This window comes from Castanea sativa, chromosome 11 (assembly GCF_040712315.1).
Source record: "Castanea sativa cultivar Marrone di Chiusa Pesio chromosome 11, ASM4071231v1".
Taxonomy (NCBI): Eukaryota; Viridiplantae; Streptophyta; class Magnoliopsida; order Fagales; family Fagaceae; genus Castanea; species Castanea sativa.
The window spans coordinates 27862789-27881087 of NC_134023.1; the positions used below are offsets into that span (position 1 = coordinate 27862789).

At 36.4% G+C, this 18299-nt stretch overlaps 1 protein-coding gene across 4 annotated transcripts; it reads left to right on the top strand.

Annotated features, from left to right (window-relative positions):
- The first annotated feature begins 6834 nt into the window (after positions 1-6834).
- LOC142617639 (common plant regulatory factor 1-like) lies at positions 6835-13999 on the top strand. Of its 4 annotated transcripts, none has more exons than XM_075790584.1 (13): positions 6835-7036; positions 8741-8881; positions 9098-9151; positions 9291-9386; positions 9519-9599; positions 10049-10090; positions 10312-10469; positions 10611-10659; positions 10803-10851; positions 12455-12699; positions 12883-12960; positions 13085-13210; positions 13324-13999. In XM_075790584.1, the coding sequence occupies exons 2-13, from the start codon at positions 8819-8821 to the stop codon at positions 13561-13563; spliced, it is 1281 nt and encodes a 426-aa protein (XP_075646699.1). In that variant the 5' UTR covers positions 6835-7036; positions 8741-8818; the 3' UTR covers positions 13564-13999. The 4 variants fall into 4 exon arrangements, with proteins under 4 accessions (XP_075646699.1, XP_075646698.1, XP_075646700.1 ...); XM_075790583.1 differs by having other exon boundaries at positions 8746-8881; positions 10309-10469; XM_075790585.1 differs by having other exon boundaries at positions 6837-7036; positions 8746-8881.
- Positions 14000-18299: the final 4300 nt, after the last annotated feature.

Sequence of the window (18299 nt, forward strand, 5' to 3'; positions counted from 1 at the left end):
TAATTTTTCGCTGCGTATGTTTTTGCATGCGATACAAATATGTGTTTTTTCAACAATAACGTGGGAAGTTTTTTGGTATTTGGTGTGCTAAATGCTTAAAATGTAGCATTTAACACACTTGATGCTAGTACTCTTATTCTATTATACATTAACCGATGATGTAAGTGCTTTTAACGAAATAGATTTCAAATCCTCTCAAGAGAGTGTTTGTGTGTATATATCTCTTAATAAGAGTAGGTTTTTAATGGAAGATAAGAGTATTCACATTAGCTCATGCAAAAATTTCTATTTATTTTGGCATAAGAACCTACATTTTTCTATTTTACATACTCATTTTTTAAAACATTCCACATTAGATTATATATTGACACAACATTTTATTCAAAATTTATTTTTTATTGATTTTTTTAATTATTTTTTTTTACACACAACAATCATCGTCTATTCTCTTCATTCGTCATCGAGATACGTAAAGAAAGAATAAAAAATTGAATACAAAATGAATAATGTCAATGTAATTTTACACGATTAGAGCATTCATAGCAATCCGCGTATAATAGAAAAATATGTAGAATTTACACAATTTTGTCTAAAAACTACGTACATCAGTCTGTGTATAATTGTGTAAATTTACGAGTTTGCTGTTGTAATCGTATAAATTTACACTAGCTCTATTCATTATGCATTTAGTTGTTTATTCATTTTGCATTTAGTGGGAGAGTAATCCTATTTTGTAGGCAATGTTTTAGTGGAAGTTGAAGATGTATTTTTACTTTGTTGTCCTTTAGTTCTGTCTCTACTTAAAATTAGGGACATAGGGGTATTTTGGAACAAAAAAAAATCCGGCCCAAACAGGGGCAGCCCCTTGTTAAAGGGAGTAACTCAAATTGCACAGTCAAACCTGATGAAGACGATGTGTAACGGCTAGTTCATCAACAACTATTTGTTAAAAGGCAAAACGATGTCATTCTGCTTAAGTGAAGTATGTTTAATGAAATAATGCAACGATGGCGTTTTAGTGCAGCATGTCTTCAACAACACCTCAAGATACAGCTCAGTCCTCTCATACCAATAATTCAACAACACCTCAAATTCCTACTCAACACTCACATACCTTTACATAACCAATTCAATCTCCACTACTGATGCTATCAAACATGTCAAATCTCATGTCCATTAAGCTAGACTATGCTAACTACATACCATGGAAGCATCAATTGATTACAATCCTAGAAGCTTATTCTTTTATTGAGCACATTGATGGTACTACTCAAAGGCCTTTGCCTTTTGTTCTTGATTCCTCAAGAAATCCAACTGCAGTTGTGAATCTAGAGTTTCAAGCTTGGAAGATCAAGGATAAAGCTTTGCTTTCCTTGATAAACTCTACTCTCACACCACAAGTTTTATCTCTTGTTGTGGGAATCACAAGCTCAATAGAGGTCTAGAACACTTTAGAATAGAGGTTCACCTCTACTTCAAGAGCTAACATCTTGAATCTGAAACTTGAGCTTCAAAGTCTCAAGAAAGGCAATGATTCTGTAAATGGTTTCTTGCAGAAAATCAAAATTGCTAGAGACAAGTTACTTGCTGTGGGAGTCATAGTTGATAATGAGGAGTTGATATGCATTGTGCTTTGAGGGCTTCCTAGAGAATATGCTCACTTCTGCTTAGCTATTCAAACTAGGAGTGATCCTATCTCCTATGAGCAACTTGCTATCATGCTCCAAAGTGAAGAACAAGCAATGATTGAACACTTAGACCTAGCACCTAACTCCCTTGCTATGTTTGCTTCTAATGGTAAACCTAGTAGCAGTCACTAGAATCAATCTCAAGGTCATTGTTCTGGAAGAGGAAGGGGTAGGAACAACTTCAATAACAATAGAGAGAGAGAGGAGGTAGATTTAGTAACAATGGAAGTCAGCACTTCAATCCTCAGGCAGCTCAGAATTTCTCTTCACAGAATATTTCTCCTCAAAACTATCAGAATCGAAATTCTTCTCAGAATTTTAAGCCAGATCGTCCATCATGTCAGATTTGTGGGAAATCTGGACATGGAGCCTTAGACTGCTATCATAGGATGGATTTTGCTTACCAAGGCAAAAATCCACCTACAAAGCTTGCTGCCATGGCAAGTGCCTCCAATGTTGCTATCACCAACAATCAAGACCCTTGGCTTGCTGATTCAAGCACCACTGATCATCTCACAGCCAATCTTAACAATCTTTCACTACAATTTCAGTACAAAGGACCTGTACAAGTCACTGTGGGTAGTGGTCAGTCCCTACCAGTCAATCATATAGGTAATACTAAACTACATACCAAATATCACAACTTTATGCTAAAAAATGTCCTTCATGTACCTAGAATTGCCATGAACTTACTTTCTGTTCATAAATTCTGCCTTGATAATAATTGCTCTTGTCATTTTGATGCAAATGAACTCAAAATCCAGGATATTCCTACGAGGAGACTCCTCTACAAGGGCTTGAGTGAGAATGGGGTCTACCCTATCTACTCAAAGCATTTCATCAAATCCCCTTCTCTCAATGCTGCATTGTCATCACAGCCATAGTCTTCTTAGTTTCAGTCATCTCAATCTGCTCAACTTTCTCAAACATCTTATGCTTTCTATGTAAATAATGTCAATAAATGGTTGTTGTGGCATCATAGGTTAGGGCACCCTAGCAATAAGGTTCTGAGCAATGCACTATCTTCAATTGATGTATCTTATACTTTGAGCAGTAGTGATACTGTGACTCATTGTAAGCATTGTTTGAATGGAAAAATGCATCAGCTTCCCTTTAATACTTTTGATTTCCAAGCTTCTAAACCCCTAGAAGTAATTCACTTTGATGTATGGGGTCCAGCACCCATGCCTTTTGGCAATGATTTTCTATACTATGTCATATTTGTTGATGACTACTCAAAATTCACTTGGCTTTATCTGTTAAAATTCAAGTCAGATGTTTTTTATGTCTTTAAACATTTTAAAGCTACAGTTGAAAATCAACTTGATACAAGAATCAAAGTATTAAGGACTGATAGAGGGGGTGAGTACACCTCAAATGCCTTTAAAAAATTTTGTTTGACTAATGTACTTGTTCATCAGTTCACCTGTCCACATACTCCCCAACAAAATGGAGTAGTTGAGAGAAAACGCAGACATTTAGTTGAGTCTGCACTCACTATGCTCTCTCATTCCCAATTACCTACTCCATATTGGTCTTATGCTATTTCCACTGCTGTGCATATAGTTAATAGACTTCCTACCCCTAATCTTCAAAATTTGTCTCCTTGGGAATTACTTTTTCATTCCAGACCTGATATCAAGCATCTTAGGACTTTTGGATGTGATTGTTTCCCTTTATTGAAACCATACAACAATCATAAACTTCAACCACACATAACATCTTGCATTTTCCTTGGCTATCTTGCATACATAAAGGGTTATATTTGCTTAGACCCTATTACCTCTCAGATCTACATTTCTAGAAATGTTCTATTCAATGAAACTAACCTCTTGTCTTCTCAGTCTTTATCCACTAGTTCAAATCATGTGTCTTCTGGTTAGTCCCTAACCACAGACCCTCTTTTGCATCAATTTTCTCCACTTGCCTTACCTACCATGAGTCCTACTTCTAGCTCTCATAGTCATCCAACACAATCTGTGTCTTTATCTTCCTTTGTTCAATCTCTTTCCTCCTTACCTATATCACAGTCTCCACAACCACAACCTTTACAGCCTTCTACATCACAGCCTTCACAGTCCCCACCTGTCTTGTCACCATCTTCTATACCTAATCCCTCTACCATAATCCCACATGTGACTTCTAGATCTCAGGTTCCTTTAACTACTAATTTCCATCCTATGGTGATAAGGTCTAAGAATGGTATTTCTAAGCCAAAAGCTATGCTTGCTAAGACTGCCCCGAAGGCTGCATCTGGTTCAACTAAGGCTACCAAGGCTGATTACACTATCATTGAACCACCCTCCTTTAAAATTGTTGTTCAACATCCTCAGTGGTGTAAGGCCATGGATGAGGAGTTTGCTGCCCTTCAAAGATAAGGTACATGGTCTCTGGTGCCCCATTCTCCTACACAAAATGTGGTTGGTTGCAAGTGGGTCTTTAAACTCAAGCATAACAGTGGTGGCAGTATTAGCAGATACAAGGCTAGATTGGTTGCAAAGGAATTTCACCAACAGTATGGTATTGATTTTGAGGAGACTTTCAGTCCAGTCATCAAGCCTCCAACAATTAGAATGATCCTTTCACTTGCTGTTCAATTTGATTGGCCCTTGAGACAGCTAGATGTAAGTAATGCTTTCCTCCATGGTCTTCTTAGGGAAGAGGTCTACATGATTCAGCCTCCTGGGTATGTTGATCCTTCCAAGCCTACTCATGTCTGTAGGCTTGGAAATCTCTCTATGGTTTTAAACAAGTTCCTAAAGCTTGGTATGAGAGGTTTTCCACCCAATTGCTTCACTTGGGATTTTAGGCCTCACTTGCAGACTCTTCCTTGTTCATTCTAAGATGTGAGAAGATTGTAGTTTATCTCCTGGTCTATGTGGATGATATTGTTCTCACTGGGAACAATCCTTCTTTCATCAATTCTCTTATTTCTCAACTCAACAAGTCTTTTGAACTCAAGGATTTGGGATCTCTGCACTATTTTCTGGAGCTTCAAATTAGCAGATCATCCAAGGGTTTGTTTCTTAGCCAAACCAAATATGCTCAAGATCTTCTTCTTCAACATAATATGCATACTTCCAAGCCTGCTCGTTCTCCCTGTGCTCCCAATCTCAGGCTTGTTCCCACAGAAGGTTCTGCACTTACCAATCCTCATGAGTACAAAAGTATGGTTGGCTCCCTTCATTACCTTACTTTCACACACCCTGATCTGAGTTTCTCAATCCACCAAGTGTGTCAATTTATGGCCAATCCTACCGATATTCACTTGATTGCAGCTAAGTAAATTCTCAGATATCTCAATGGTACACTTCATTTTGGGATTTTTCTTCAACCTGGCCCTCTTTCCCTTTCAGCCTTTTCTGATTCGGATTGGGCTGGTGATCCCTTTGACAGGCGCTCTACCACTGGCTATTTGGTGTACCTTGGCTACAATCCTATCACCTGGAGTGCCAAGAAGCAAGACATCGTTTCATGCTCTTCCACAAAATCTGAGTATCGCGCCTTAGCCACAACAACAGTTGAGTTATCTTGGCTTCGCCAAGTCCTGAAAGATCTTGGTGTATTTCTTCCCACTCCCCCAAGTCTATGGTGTGATAATGTCAACGCCCTCGCTATTGCTTCTAATCTTGTTTTCCATGCTCGCACTAAACATGTGGAGGTGGATTACCACTTTGTTAGGGAGCATGTCTTGTGCTGAGATTTGCAGGTCAAATATGTTGCCACTGGGGATCAATTAGCCGACATATTCAACAAGAGCCTTTCTACTGCTCGTTTTGGCTTCCTTAGGTCCAAAATCATGGTGTCTGTTGACCCCATGGTTTTGAGGGGGGATGTTAAAGGGAGTAACTCAGATTGCACAGTCAAACTTGATGAAGACGATGTGTAACGGCTAGTTCATCAACGGCTATTTGTCAAAAGGCAAAACGATGTCATTGTACTTAAGTGAAGTATGTTTAATGAAATAATGCAACGGTGGCGTTTTAGTGCAGCATGTCCTAAAGAAGTGGCAAAACGGTGCCGTTTACATTAAATTAAAACTGCGTCATTTTGGACTCTGGGCTTCTTCTTTATTCAAGCTCTTCTCTGCAATGCTCTGTTTCTTGCTCAGTTGTGGTATGGCTTCAGAGCTGTTCCTCAAGCTCTCAAATGTCAATCCAGGAATTACGGACAGTTGGTTATAAGAGTAGTTATGATTTTGTTAGAATAGAACCTTCTAGAAGGTTCTAGATTAACCTATTCTGGTGTATATATATATACTGTGAGTTGTAATGTATCACTCTGAGCTTGCTTAATCATTTTGTTTCAATACAGAAATTTCCTCTCTCTCTCTTTTTTCTTTCATTTCCTGTCCTGCCATTGTTAACCGCTTTAAGCTCAAAATCTTACGCCCCTTAAATAATAGTATAGATAAAGAAAGAGAAATAATAAAAATAAAATAAAAATTTGATATTTTAATGAAATGTAATGTAAAATAGATAATCTAATATGTGATATTTTGAAAAATGAGCATGTAAAATAGAACAAGTAAATTCTTATGTTAAAAAAAAATTACACAAACTAATACAAATGCCCTTGCTATAGTAATTATGAATTTTTATAGTAACGATGTAAGTGAATTTGGTTGGTTGAAACCAAAAAAATTATTGGTGGTTTTTTTTTTTTTTTTGGGAGAAAATTTTAAGGATGTGTTGACGTAGTTAGTTAATCCACGTGTGGATTGAAGATGTTCAATAACTGGCCTGCCGTGGATTCCAAAGGACCCTTTCAATCAAATTAATTTTAAATTTCACAAAAAATATTTATAAAAAAAAAAAAAAACAAGAACAGACCACGTAAGCCACATGACGGGTGTGATAGGTTGGAGCCCCAACACATAAGGACGCGTAGTTCGAGTCACATCTCAACACGTGTACGGACAAGGTGACGTTGGAATATATATAAATGGCCAGCGCGATTCTCGACTTGTCCAGCTCACCAGCCCAACCCCATCTCCCGTATCTCAATAAATAAATAAATGTATACGGTCTGGTCTGGTCTGGTCTACGTATACGCCTTCCCATTATACGACACGTGTTTGCTGACGTGGACATCGCCTTGGCGCTCCCTCTTTCTTCTTCTTCATTCTTCAACGCCATTTCTTTCTATTCTCTCTCTGTAGAAAGAAATTCCTTTTCTCTTCTTTCCTTTCCTTTCCTTTCACAGAGAAAATGCAGAGAGTGTGAGAGAAACTAATTCAATTCTTTACACAATACCTTTCCTTATATTCACGTCTTTGCCATTCAGAATTACTTGGTTTTCGGAGGTGGGTGACGTGCCGGAGATTTGAGATTTCAGAGTGTAACCCTGTAAGGTTTCTTTAATTATGAATTCTCTAAATTTAGGATGTGTTTGGTTGCTGAGAAAAATGGACTAGAATAAAATAAAATAAGCCAACTTTTTTGTGGTTTTTACAGTATGTGAGAGAAAAAAAAAAAAAAAAAGAGGAACCCCTGGCGACTTGGAAATATTGAATTATCTGTATTTTAGTTGCGTTGAGATTTTCGTTGAAACTCGAATTTTTTTCCTTTCATTTTATCTCGTAGTCCATTTTCTCAGTAACCAAACAGCGGTTAGAGTTAGAAACTTGTATGGATCTCTATTCCTCGTCTATTTGTTTTTTTTTTTTTTTTCCCTACTGAAAACTTTGGATTTCCGTATTTCATGTATGATAATTTGCTTGCTTGAATGGTTTCAGTTTTGAATTTCCTTCGAATGCATATTTTTCCTTCTCATGCAATCTCTGGTGTAGAGAGAGAATATAAATTGAAAAAAAAAAAAAAAAAAAAAACTATGAAATAGAAGACGAAGTTTTATACGATCAAAACTCAAAAGCCTGTTGAAGTATTACGTAGAAAATTACAGTTTTTTTTTTCTTCTAAATTCGAAATTGAAATGAATTAATGAAGTTTCGTAACTATTTCTCACATTTTGTTGTCAAATTTGCTTCTGAGGGTATTATGGTCATTTAGCCTTCCTGGTTATCCTCTTGGATGAATTTGACTATACTCCACTTCTTGCATCCATCCCTTTCTCGTTATCGGGTACGGTGGTGAAAAAGACGAAAATGGCCCTCCGCCGTGAACCTTTTTTTTTTCGGTGGCGTTTGATTTTTTTTTTTTTTTTTGGGGGGGTAAATGATATTCATTGAGATTTCTAGTTGCTGGTGAAATTAATTTGTGGTTGTGGGCATAACGATTTTTTGTTCAATTACAATTAAAGATGATGTGTAATTCATGCAAGAAGGTTTTTTGATTGATGAAAAGTCACATCTAAAGCTATAAATTTTCCATCTATAATTTGGCAACATGTGCAAATTTCAAATTGGGTTCACCATCTGCTGCAGGGGTTCACTATGTAGCAGAGATTTCTTATATATGTTGCCAAAAATCCTGTAGTGGTATTGACACGACTTTTTGAAACTTTAAGTGGTGGTGTTGTTATTTAGAATTTAGTAAAAAAGAAAAATGTCAATCTGAGTTTATTATAATTCTTTTTGAAAGTGGGTTGCAATTTAAAATGCTTTAGCTTGTGAATGACTTCCAAATAATAGCGTTCTTTCTTAAAATTTATGCTAAAATTTGAAGTCATGTAGAGGCCATCCCTCTTGCAATCGTCAAATTTCAGATCTGGTCTCATTTCACATGACCCTTGCTTTGGCTAACTAATAGAGTGTTGTAGCCTCTAATAATCAGTCTATTACCATGTCAAACACGGTAGTATCCTCTTAAGTCATGATTTTGCTTCTGGTTAGTTATTTTCACGCTCTATTGAGAGGAGTAGCATAAGGTCCCATTCAATTGCATCAGTTTGTTGCGGTTCCTCTAATTTTCAATGGAAATATTATTATGTTAATGAGACATAATTCCGTTGTATCAAGCAAAGTTTAATAGGTGTATTTTGGATTAAATATTTGATCTATATAATATTATGAGCCTAATGTTGTTTAGATTCTACATTGGGTGCTCTGGAAATATTTCATCTGAATCACTGAATGACATGTTTTCCATTAGTGCAGCTGAGTCAGTTAACAGAGAAACGTGAAGGATTTTGTTACACGGTTCGGTTCAAGATTTATTAAGTCTTTGTTCATGGGAAACAACGAAGAGGGGAAGCCTACTAAGTCTGAAAAACAATCTTCACCTGCAAGACTGGTAAGCTGAGAAGTGACAACATTTATGTAGTCAAAACTGGAATGTTTGAGATGCTGAACCACTTTTTACAGCTATTTTCTAAAATTTATGTCTCAATCTTCTTGATAGAGGAAAGAAAATCAGGCTAGGTGCATATGATACATCTAATCTTTATATTCTTTGAATTTAACTTTTGAAAGTGCGCATGAGTAATCGTCAATCCTTTGTACTTGACAGGATCAGACTAATCAGACCAATGTACATGTCTATCCTGATTGGGCAGCCATGCAGGTTATCTACTTTATGCCTGCACTCAGTCTCCTGTGTTGCAGAAAAATTTTTATAGCATGTTTATTAAATAGAAGGTTCGCTTTATAATTTCTTTAAAGAAATGTTGATTGTACTTCAAACTAATCCATTCTATATTCAGGCATATTATGGTCCCAGAGTCGCTATTCCACCATATTACAACTCCACCATGGCTTCAGGTCATGCTCCTCACCCATATATGTGGGGTACACCACAGGTATAGACCAGTATCAAGGCAGCAGAAGTTTCTATATGATTTGCAATAAATATTATAGTAGTTGTGTGCGTTGAGGAAAAAATTTAATAAACATCATTCTAGGATGGTTTTTTAATTTATTAGTTCTTACAGCCAATGATGCCACCTTATGGGGCGCCTTATGCGGCAATCTACCCACATGGAGGGCTTTATGCACATCCTGCAGTTACTCTTGTAAGTCTACGTTCTTAATTTTTTTTTGCTTTGATTCTATTATATAATAATTATAATGGAGTCTCTTTATATTTTCACCATGGAGGATAACTGGTTATTTTTTTGGTGTCCAAGACTTGAGTTTTGTAGACCGTTATAGCTGTCTTTGGTGGCTTCCTACACGAAACATTTATTTGAAAATATGACCTAGCTGAGTAGCTATCTACTCTGGGTTATCTTAGTAGTTAGTATAATCAAAATTATTCCTTATATTTGGTGTTGGTGCTCACTGCCCTGTCCAGGTGACTTGAATTGAGCACAGTTTCCATTTCTTTGTGGTAGTTGTAGCTCTCAATCAAATAGTTCTATATGCCCCTTCCTCTTTCTTACTGCTTAATAGAACTAAAAAATATTACACAGATGTGATAAAAACTTTCTTATGTACTTATGGATTGTTTTTTGTAAACTAGGGATCACATTCACATGGTCAAGGGGTTCCATTGTCGCCTGCTGTAAGTGAAGCATTGCAGCTATGATTTTCTTTTGAATTTTTGCAATTCTATTGCTTTCACTTTTAATGAAGCAATACAGAATCCTTTAGCTATAAAAACCAAAAAAAAAAAAAAAGTAATGCAGAGTTAGAAATATATCAGTTAGGAAAGACAAAAAAAAAATTGTGTGTGTTAGGTGCCCCTTAATTAATTTTGGGTTCAATTATGGTGCAATGAAGCAGGCTGTAACTCCTATGAGCATTGAAACGCCCACAAAGTCAGGAAATACAGATCGGGGTTTAATGAAGAAGTTGAAAGAGTTTGATGGGCTAGCAATGTCAATAGGCAATGGTACTGCTGAGAGCCTTGAGGGTGGGGCTGAACATAGGCTGTCACAGAGGTTTGTTGAGCCTTTTACTTGTCTATCCAATTTGCTAACTTCTTATGTTCTTTTGTACTCCTGTGTAAATGTACTCTTGCATGAATTCTTCCTAGTAGACCTCTTGTGGTTAGGCTAACTTAGCTTTGGCCAAATGAACAGTGCGGAGACTGAAGGTTCCAGTGATGGAAGTGACGGGAATACTGCTAAGGTGAGGACTACATGCTAGGCTTATAAGAAATTTTCTTGCTACACCTTTGCACTTTGTTTCTGTTGATTTGATGCTTACATATACATGCATATTATGCACAAAATTGCAAATTTAATTGAAATCTTCCCCCGTCTTATGTTCAGGCAAATCAAACCAGAAGGAAAAGAAGCCATGAGGAAACACCAACCACTGGTATGACTCTGTTCTTCACCAAGTATTAAATCTTGATGAACAATAGAGTTGGCCCGGTATTCAATAGTGTAGGATCACCTCACCATATACATGGCATGGCCCAATGTATCTTTTTTTTTTTTCAAAGTCACATTCCCCCTTTCCTCTTTAAGCATTAGAAGAATCTCTTATTCCTAAAAATCTAGCACCCACAAGACCGTATCCCTAGGAAGGAGTACCATTAAGCTACATGGCCACTGGTAGCTAGTGTATCAATTAATGGGATCACTGGATTGGCCTCTTATACGGCATTGGAATTGCATTGTGCCTTCTCAGTTGTGTTGAGAACCTGCTTCTCTTAATGATACCTAGTAGTAAGCAACTAAGCATGCAATGACATGTTGGTTTTGATTATTGCATGCAAAAGAAGTTGGCAGTGACAGGGCTAGGGAGGGACAGAGTTGGGGAGCTTATTAACTTAATTGGGGAAGAGCATGAATGTTGGTGGTGATTTTAGGAAATATTATCAAGGGAACCAAACACAGAGGTGTCAATTAGTTCTCCATTTATGGTGTACAATCTTGCTATTAGTATAAGCTAACCAGTCTCTTTCCTTCTGGTGAATGGGAATATCATGTAATGCCTTTCAATGTTCAAAAGATTAGGCCTGACCGCTCATTTATGGGGTTTTAATGCAAGAATGGTCTGGAATGTTGACAAGTGATCATTTTGAGAAATTCCTCTTTGCATTTTCTTATGGTTTCATATTGCATTTAGGCTCTAGTTTCTTTCATATCTGATTGTCCTCTCTAAATGGTGGATGGTAATCACATGGGGTGCTTATTAACTTGATTGATGAAGAGCACTGAATGTTGGTGGTGATTTTAGGAAAAATATTGTTGAGAGAACCAATTAAAGATGTATCAGTTAGTTCTGCATTTAGTATTAGCTGAACCGTCTGTTTCCTTCTTGTTAACAGGATTATCATGTGATCATTTTTCAATGTTCAAAAGATTAGGCCTTACCACTCCTGTATGGGGTTTTCATGCCAGAATGATTTGGAATGATGATAAATATCATTTTGAGAAATTCCTCTTTGCAATGTCAAATGTTTTCATGTTGTGTTTAGGTTCTAGTTTGTTTCATATCTGATTGGTCTATCTGAATGGTGGATACCTAAATTTATCTTGCTTCAAACATAGAATAATTGGTATTTTTAATACTATTTGAAAAATATATTTCCACTTGGGGGAAAACTTAGGTATGGTTCTTTAGGTGTTGTTAATTCGGTTCTCCATTTAAATTCAAAGACATGGTTGCATTGACTAATGAATTCCAAACAGTATTGTCTTTTCTAAGGACAATTAAATTAAATTAGATATGTATTTGTATTTAATTGTTGAAGTTAGTGTAATGCACCTAAGAAATTGTATTTAAGTTTTGCTCTTCCATTTAATACTATTTTATGAAAATATCAATGAAATAGAGAAATGATATAGGTGGTGATCCATTGTAATGAAAACGATTGCTTGTAGACAAACTGTGCATGGTAAAGAAGAAGCTCAGCTATTGAGTTGAATTCATGTTTTGATTTTTCTGTTTATTCAATCTGTATATGGGTCAGGCATTGGTGGCAAGACAGAGACACAGGCCAGTCCAGTTACTTCCAAGGAGGTCAATACAGCTTCAAATAAGGTCTTGGGTGCAGCTGTCACACCTGCTAGCGTTGCTGTAAATCTGGTTGGAAATGTTGTTTCCCCTGGCATGACAACATTGGAGTTCAGGAACACTCCTAACGCAAACACCAAGACAACAACTCCTAGTGTCCCTCAATCATGTACAGTACTGCCTTCTGAAGGGTGGCCACAGGTATAGTCTGCAAATTATGCTCTTTAGTTCTTCAGATTCTTTCCCCTCCCAGATTCATCTAGGATATGCTTCATTTTGTCAAAAGTTTGAATAATTCTACTGTTCAAAGTCTACAACTTCACCGTCTAAAGGCTTTGCTGGTCTAGTTGTAATCCTGATGATGGTTTGTTTTATATTGCTCAGAATGAAAGGGAGCTGAAACGAGAGAGGAGGAAACAGTCTAATCGAGAATCTGCTAGGAGGTCCAGGCTGAGGAAGCAGGTATAGAAATCTGTGTTTTTAGTACTTAAGAGTTAAGAAAGCCTGGTTACTCTTGTGTTGTTGGTCTGAACAATTATTTTGCAATAATCAAGGTCGGGCTAATACTTTGCAACCCTCCATACAGGCTGAAACTGAAGAACTTGCACATAAAGTTGAAACGTTGACTGCTGAGAATGGCGCAATAAAGTCTGAAATAGAACAATTGACTGATAACTCAGAGAAACTAAAGCTAGAGAATGCTACATTAATGGTAAATCCATATGCCATCGCTAATTTCCTTGTTGCATCTGAAATCAATTGGTTTTCAACTTCTTTTGAGCCTGTTACTCTTGCTCCTACTTATGTATTGGTTTTCATATACAGGAGAAACTGAAAAAAGCACAACTAGGACAGAGAGAAGAGATTATTTTAAACAGCATTGATGGCAAGAGAACCCTACCTGTTAGTACAGAAAACCTTCTGTCAAGAGTTAATAATTCAGGGTCCATCGGTATAAGCATTGAGGAAAAGAGTGACATGTATGATAAGAACTCAAACTCTGGTGCCAAGCTGCATCAACTCTTAGATGCAAGTCCCAGGGCTGATGCTGTGGCAGCTGGATGATCTGGTCATCACGGAAACAGCATTACCACAGTTTTTTTAGTCATGTGGTGGTTTTGGCAATATTACAAGCCCAGAATTACTGCTAACAGTAAGCAGAAGAATGAAACAAACAACTGAATAGGATTGGTATTTGTGAAAAAGCAGACTCTAATTTTTACTTGTAAGTTAGCGTTTTCATGTCAGGAGACTCGGAACTAATATAATTTTATTTAGTATCCAGAGTGCGTGGATAGCCACTGAAAGGTAATGTACATTGAAGAGATTTAGAGATATGAGTTAGGGAAGGCCTACAATACGTATCTGTTTGTGGAGTTTTATGAAGTATGAACTAGTGATTTGGACCCTGTGTGGTACATGAATCAGAAGATTCAGAACAATCGGATGTTATGTTCTCTTTTTTTTTTTTTATAATTATTATAGGAGATGTGTTGTGTTCTCTATCTTACGTACGATGACTTACTGCATTTTCATGGATAAATAAATAAGGGTAGGATAAATTGTTAGTTTAATCTTGAATAAATCTTATCCTGTTATACTAGATAAAGATGATTTTACTTTCAATTGGAATATCATTATGTTTATCTTAGAAAGCTATAAAGCAGGCTGAAAAAATGTAGCTACTGATCAAACGCTTCGTTTGTTTCGATGAAAAACCTTATTTTTTCTATTTATTTTGATAAAAAACCTTATCCAAAAATAGTTTTTTGTGTTTTTTGGTATTTTTTAACACACAAAAAATTAGGTCAAAAGAAAACTATTTAGTTAAATAAAAAACTCTATTAAAAATAAGATTTAATTTTTAGAGGTTGTTTTTCACACAATTATTTTTGGAAAACTCTCTATAGATGGTGTCTACTTTCTAATAATGTTTCCAATCAACTATCATTGTGATCCACTATAGCAAACTCCTGAATGCTTTATTTAGTAACAGATTCAGCAAATCACTAAACAAGGCTATGAAGCTAGTCTAGATGGTTTCTACAATTATTGAGGAAGTGCCATCTCATATGGTTATTGCGTAAAAAAAAAAAACAATTTCAACCTCATGGTGCTACATCAGATGGACAACACCAACTTTTTATTTTTTTGGCATACCTTGATTACCTTTGGCTACTACACATAATTATAAAAAATTATACAAACTTTTCCTAATTTTTTAATGTTTATGTGCTATACTACTATTATATATATATATATATATATATATATATATGTATATGATAAATCGAGAGTTACAATAGGAAGGGGATTGAATTAAGGATGTCTCTATTAGAAACACTAAGAGATAATACCCAATTGAACTAAAAAATTCTTGGCTACATATTATTTTATATTGATTATGTAGTTGGTTTACACTATATACATGTTTTGGGTTCATAAAAAAAAATACATGTTCTGAATTATACAAGAAATGTTAGTGATTTTTTGTGTATACTAAACAAAAAAAAAAAAAAAAGTTTCTAGTACATTTTATGGTTAATACCAAACATAAGAAAATAAAATTATTTTCTAGAAAATAATTTTTTGAAAAATGACCCATTTTTCAAGTAACGGCTATGACAAAACAAACATTGTGTAAGTGAAATTTCACTTTTAAAGGTTGGCTTCCCTCCAAGAAATGCAACTGCTTGTATAGGTTGGCTTCCCTCCAAGAAAAGCAACTGCTTGTATCTTTTGCTGTGATCTTGTCTATTTTGTGAGGTGTCCACTAATAAGAGTTCATATCAAAGTCATATAATGGATAATTCACATCTAAAAGTTGTTAGAATAAAAATACTAGGAGCACATAAAAAATTACAATTTTTGCTACAATTGTTCACGCGGCAGACTATGAGTGGTGGAGAAAAAACAGTAAGTCCATGTAAAAGAGATAGGTAGCTAGCTAATGTCTACCATGTATGATAGTTGTGGCAAAAGTTGTAGCTATTTATATGGTACGAGAATTACTCAGTTTGAATTTAATCTTGGTATTTTTAACTACTTTTATCTTTTGCTATGATCTTGTACATTTTGTGAGGTGTTCACTATTAAGAGTTAATATCAAATAATATGGATAACTAACACCTCAAAGTTGTTAGTAATGTTAAGTCTACAACATTTTTATAATAATTTCACAAGAAATTAAAGTTGGCAAGTTATTATTGCTAAGTGTAGGAGTCTTTTTTGTGCTATTTGCAAATTTGGGCTAAGAGACTTTTCAGGTTTAAGGGAATTGGGCCCGGTTCTTTTTGCTGGATGGGTCTTGTGAACTAGTCTGTGCAGAAACAACACTCCAAGACACAAAACAACAATATATAGGAAATCCAATAATTATGAGCTCAAATATTGTCAGCCTATATGTTCAAAAAGGCAAAATAAATATACTAGCATGTATAAACAGATACAAGTAAAAAAATAATAATGCTATTGAAAATGGACTAAGGAGGTCTCAGGCCCCAACTCGCACAACCTTACTATCAAGAGTGGACAATAAAATTGTGGAGTTCGGAACATAAGTCAAGATAGTCATTCTAATGATTGGAAAGCCAACAGAAGGTATGACCCTTTATGAGAAAGGGAAAGATGCCTTAATGATGCATGCTAACTCTCTATATTCTTTCTATAAATACTCTTAAGAGCAACCACACCAGATCAGCTAAAATTTTGTAAAATGAAAAAAAGTACAACTTTTACATATTTTATGCAAAAAATCACCCACATCAGTGGGTGTATAAAGGTGCAAAAATGTGGAAACTCATAAACGAACTACAATACTGTGTAAATATACACGAGTATTGTAGCTCGTGTATGGATTATTTTAATCCTTTCCGTTTGCTCCATTTTTCCTCTCTCTTCTCCGTTCTCAACTAACTCAACAAACTCAATATCATCCACAGAGAAATTAACACAGAACAGATCCTCAGTAACAAACTCAGACATACACTTGCTCCAAAAAAAAAAAAAACACACAGATACACAAACACACCCACGATGCTTTGGTCGGCGGAGCTGCGGATCGGAGATCGCGGCTGGGCTCGGCGTGGATCGGAGATCGCACTGGGCTCGGCGGTGTGAGGATCGGAGATCGCGCTGGGCTCGGCGTGGATCGGAGATCACCGCTGGGCTCGGCGGTGCGAGATCGGAGATCGGAGCTGGAAAATGGGTAGAGAGAAAGAGAGAGAGAAAGAGAAATGAAGAGAAGGAGAGAGACATGAATTAGAAATGAAGAGAAGGAGAGAGAGAGAGACATGAATCAGAAATGAAGAGAAGAGAGAGAGAGAGAGAGAGAGAGAGAGAGAGAGAGAAATTACCAAAAAATAAACAGTAGGCGCGCGGTAGTTGAGAGATATAATTAAAAAAAAAGTGAGAAAATTATTATTTAATTAATAGAGGTGGTAGGATAGATGAACTGATGTGGGTGATTTGTAAAAATAAATGTGTAAAATTTTAAAAGGAGGTTTTTTGTGTAAAATAGATGAAATTTTTAGCTGATCAGGTGTGGTTGCTCTAAGTCTTTTTTTTCTTCGATGCCACTCTACTTTTTTTTCCTCGTTCATTTCTTTATCAATTTCCTCTTAAGTTCACCTCGGTTTTTGTGCTACTTATTCATGGGTACTTGCTCGCCTTTTTATACTCAAATTAGGATGAGTTTTTTTTTTTTTTTTTTACTCATTTGCCCTCACTCTTACTCACTCTTTTGTTTGTTGTGGACACTCAACTCCCTATTTCACTACCCACTAGATATTACCTACTCTGAGTACTGGGCATCCTACTAAGGAGCCTTGATTTTGACCTTATGACAGACAACACTCCTATTCTTGTGTAAATATCAATCTGCTGCAGAGCCATCTACCCATTCGTTCCCCATAACGATATAAGGATTCATCAATGTTGTTTGACTACAATCTCAAACATACCTCACATGACCCCTGCCAGCCTCTTCTGTTTATGGTAAAATGTTTTCTTAGTAGAGCCTCTCCCAAAAAAGGTCTCGAAATGATGTCAAAACTAAGGTCTTTCCTCCTCTACCAAACTATTCCCTTTAAGCCTTGCTAGCTATAGGCCTTACTTCTATTTCATGAATCATGGCTGGGACACAGGAGAGCGGAGCCCAGGCCTTACCTTGCTTGTCCGTCTTGGTATTTTGGCTCCATCCCTTCATCATGCGTTCCTTGCTTCTCTCTTCCTTTCTTTCACCATGTCTTCACCCCAAGACAAGGGTTTGGTTGTTATCCCTTTATACAAATGGATCTAGTCCTTCATGGGCACATTGTTCTTTATTAGATTAAAAGGCCTTAGGCCCTAATGTTCTCTACCTTGCCCATGTCATCTTGCAGAAAACCTATTTCGGGTTTTGTCTTCTTCTCATAGTATTTGGGTCATGCTCATCCCATGTTTACGCTTCTTGAAAGATTCCCTTTATAGTGGTTATCCTTCATACTTTCATTTCCTATTCAAGAGATGGTGGGTCATCCTCGAGTCCCACTTATTGCAGGTTACTTTCCTTGTATTTCTCTCCCAACCCAAACATAATTTTAGGCTTTCATTTCCTTTTATTTTGGGCTTTTAGGCTTGGCCCACTGATTCTTCTTGCTCTTAATCTTCTTGCTAGGCCTTTGGGCTTTGCATTCTGTTGGGTATTTGGGCTTCTCTTGCTGGGCTAAAATGTGTGGAAAAAAAGGGCATCAACATAGGGTAAAAAAATGATATCAATCGTGGGCCTAAATTAGAACCAAGTAACAACCTATCACTAGATT

Bases quoted from the DNA above. Each gene is read 5' to 3' on its own strand.
- LOC142617639 (XM_075790583.1), top strand. From the start codon at position 8,819: ATGGGAAACAACGAAGAGGGGAAGCCTACTAAGTCTGAAAAACAATCT. The intron at 9,600-10,048 runs GTAAGTCTACGT...TTTGTAAACTAG, and splicing joins CACATCCTGCAGTTACTCTT to GGATCACATTCACATGGTCA. The intron at 10,470-10,610 runs GTTTGTTGAGCC...CCAAATGAACAG, and splicing joins GAACATAGGCTGTCACAGAG to TGCGGAGACTGAAGGTTCCA.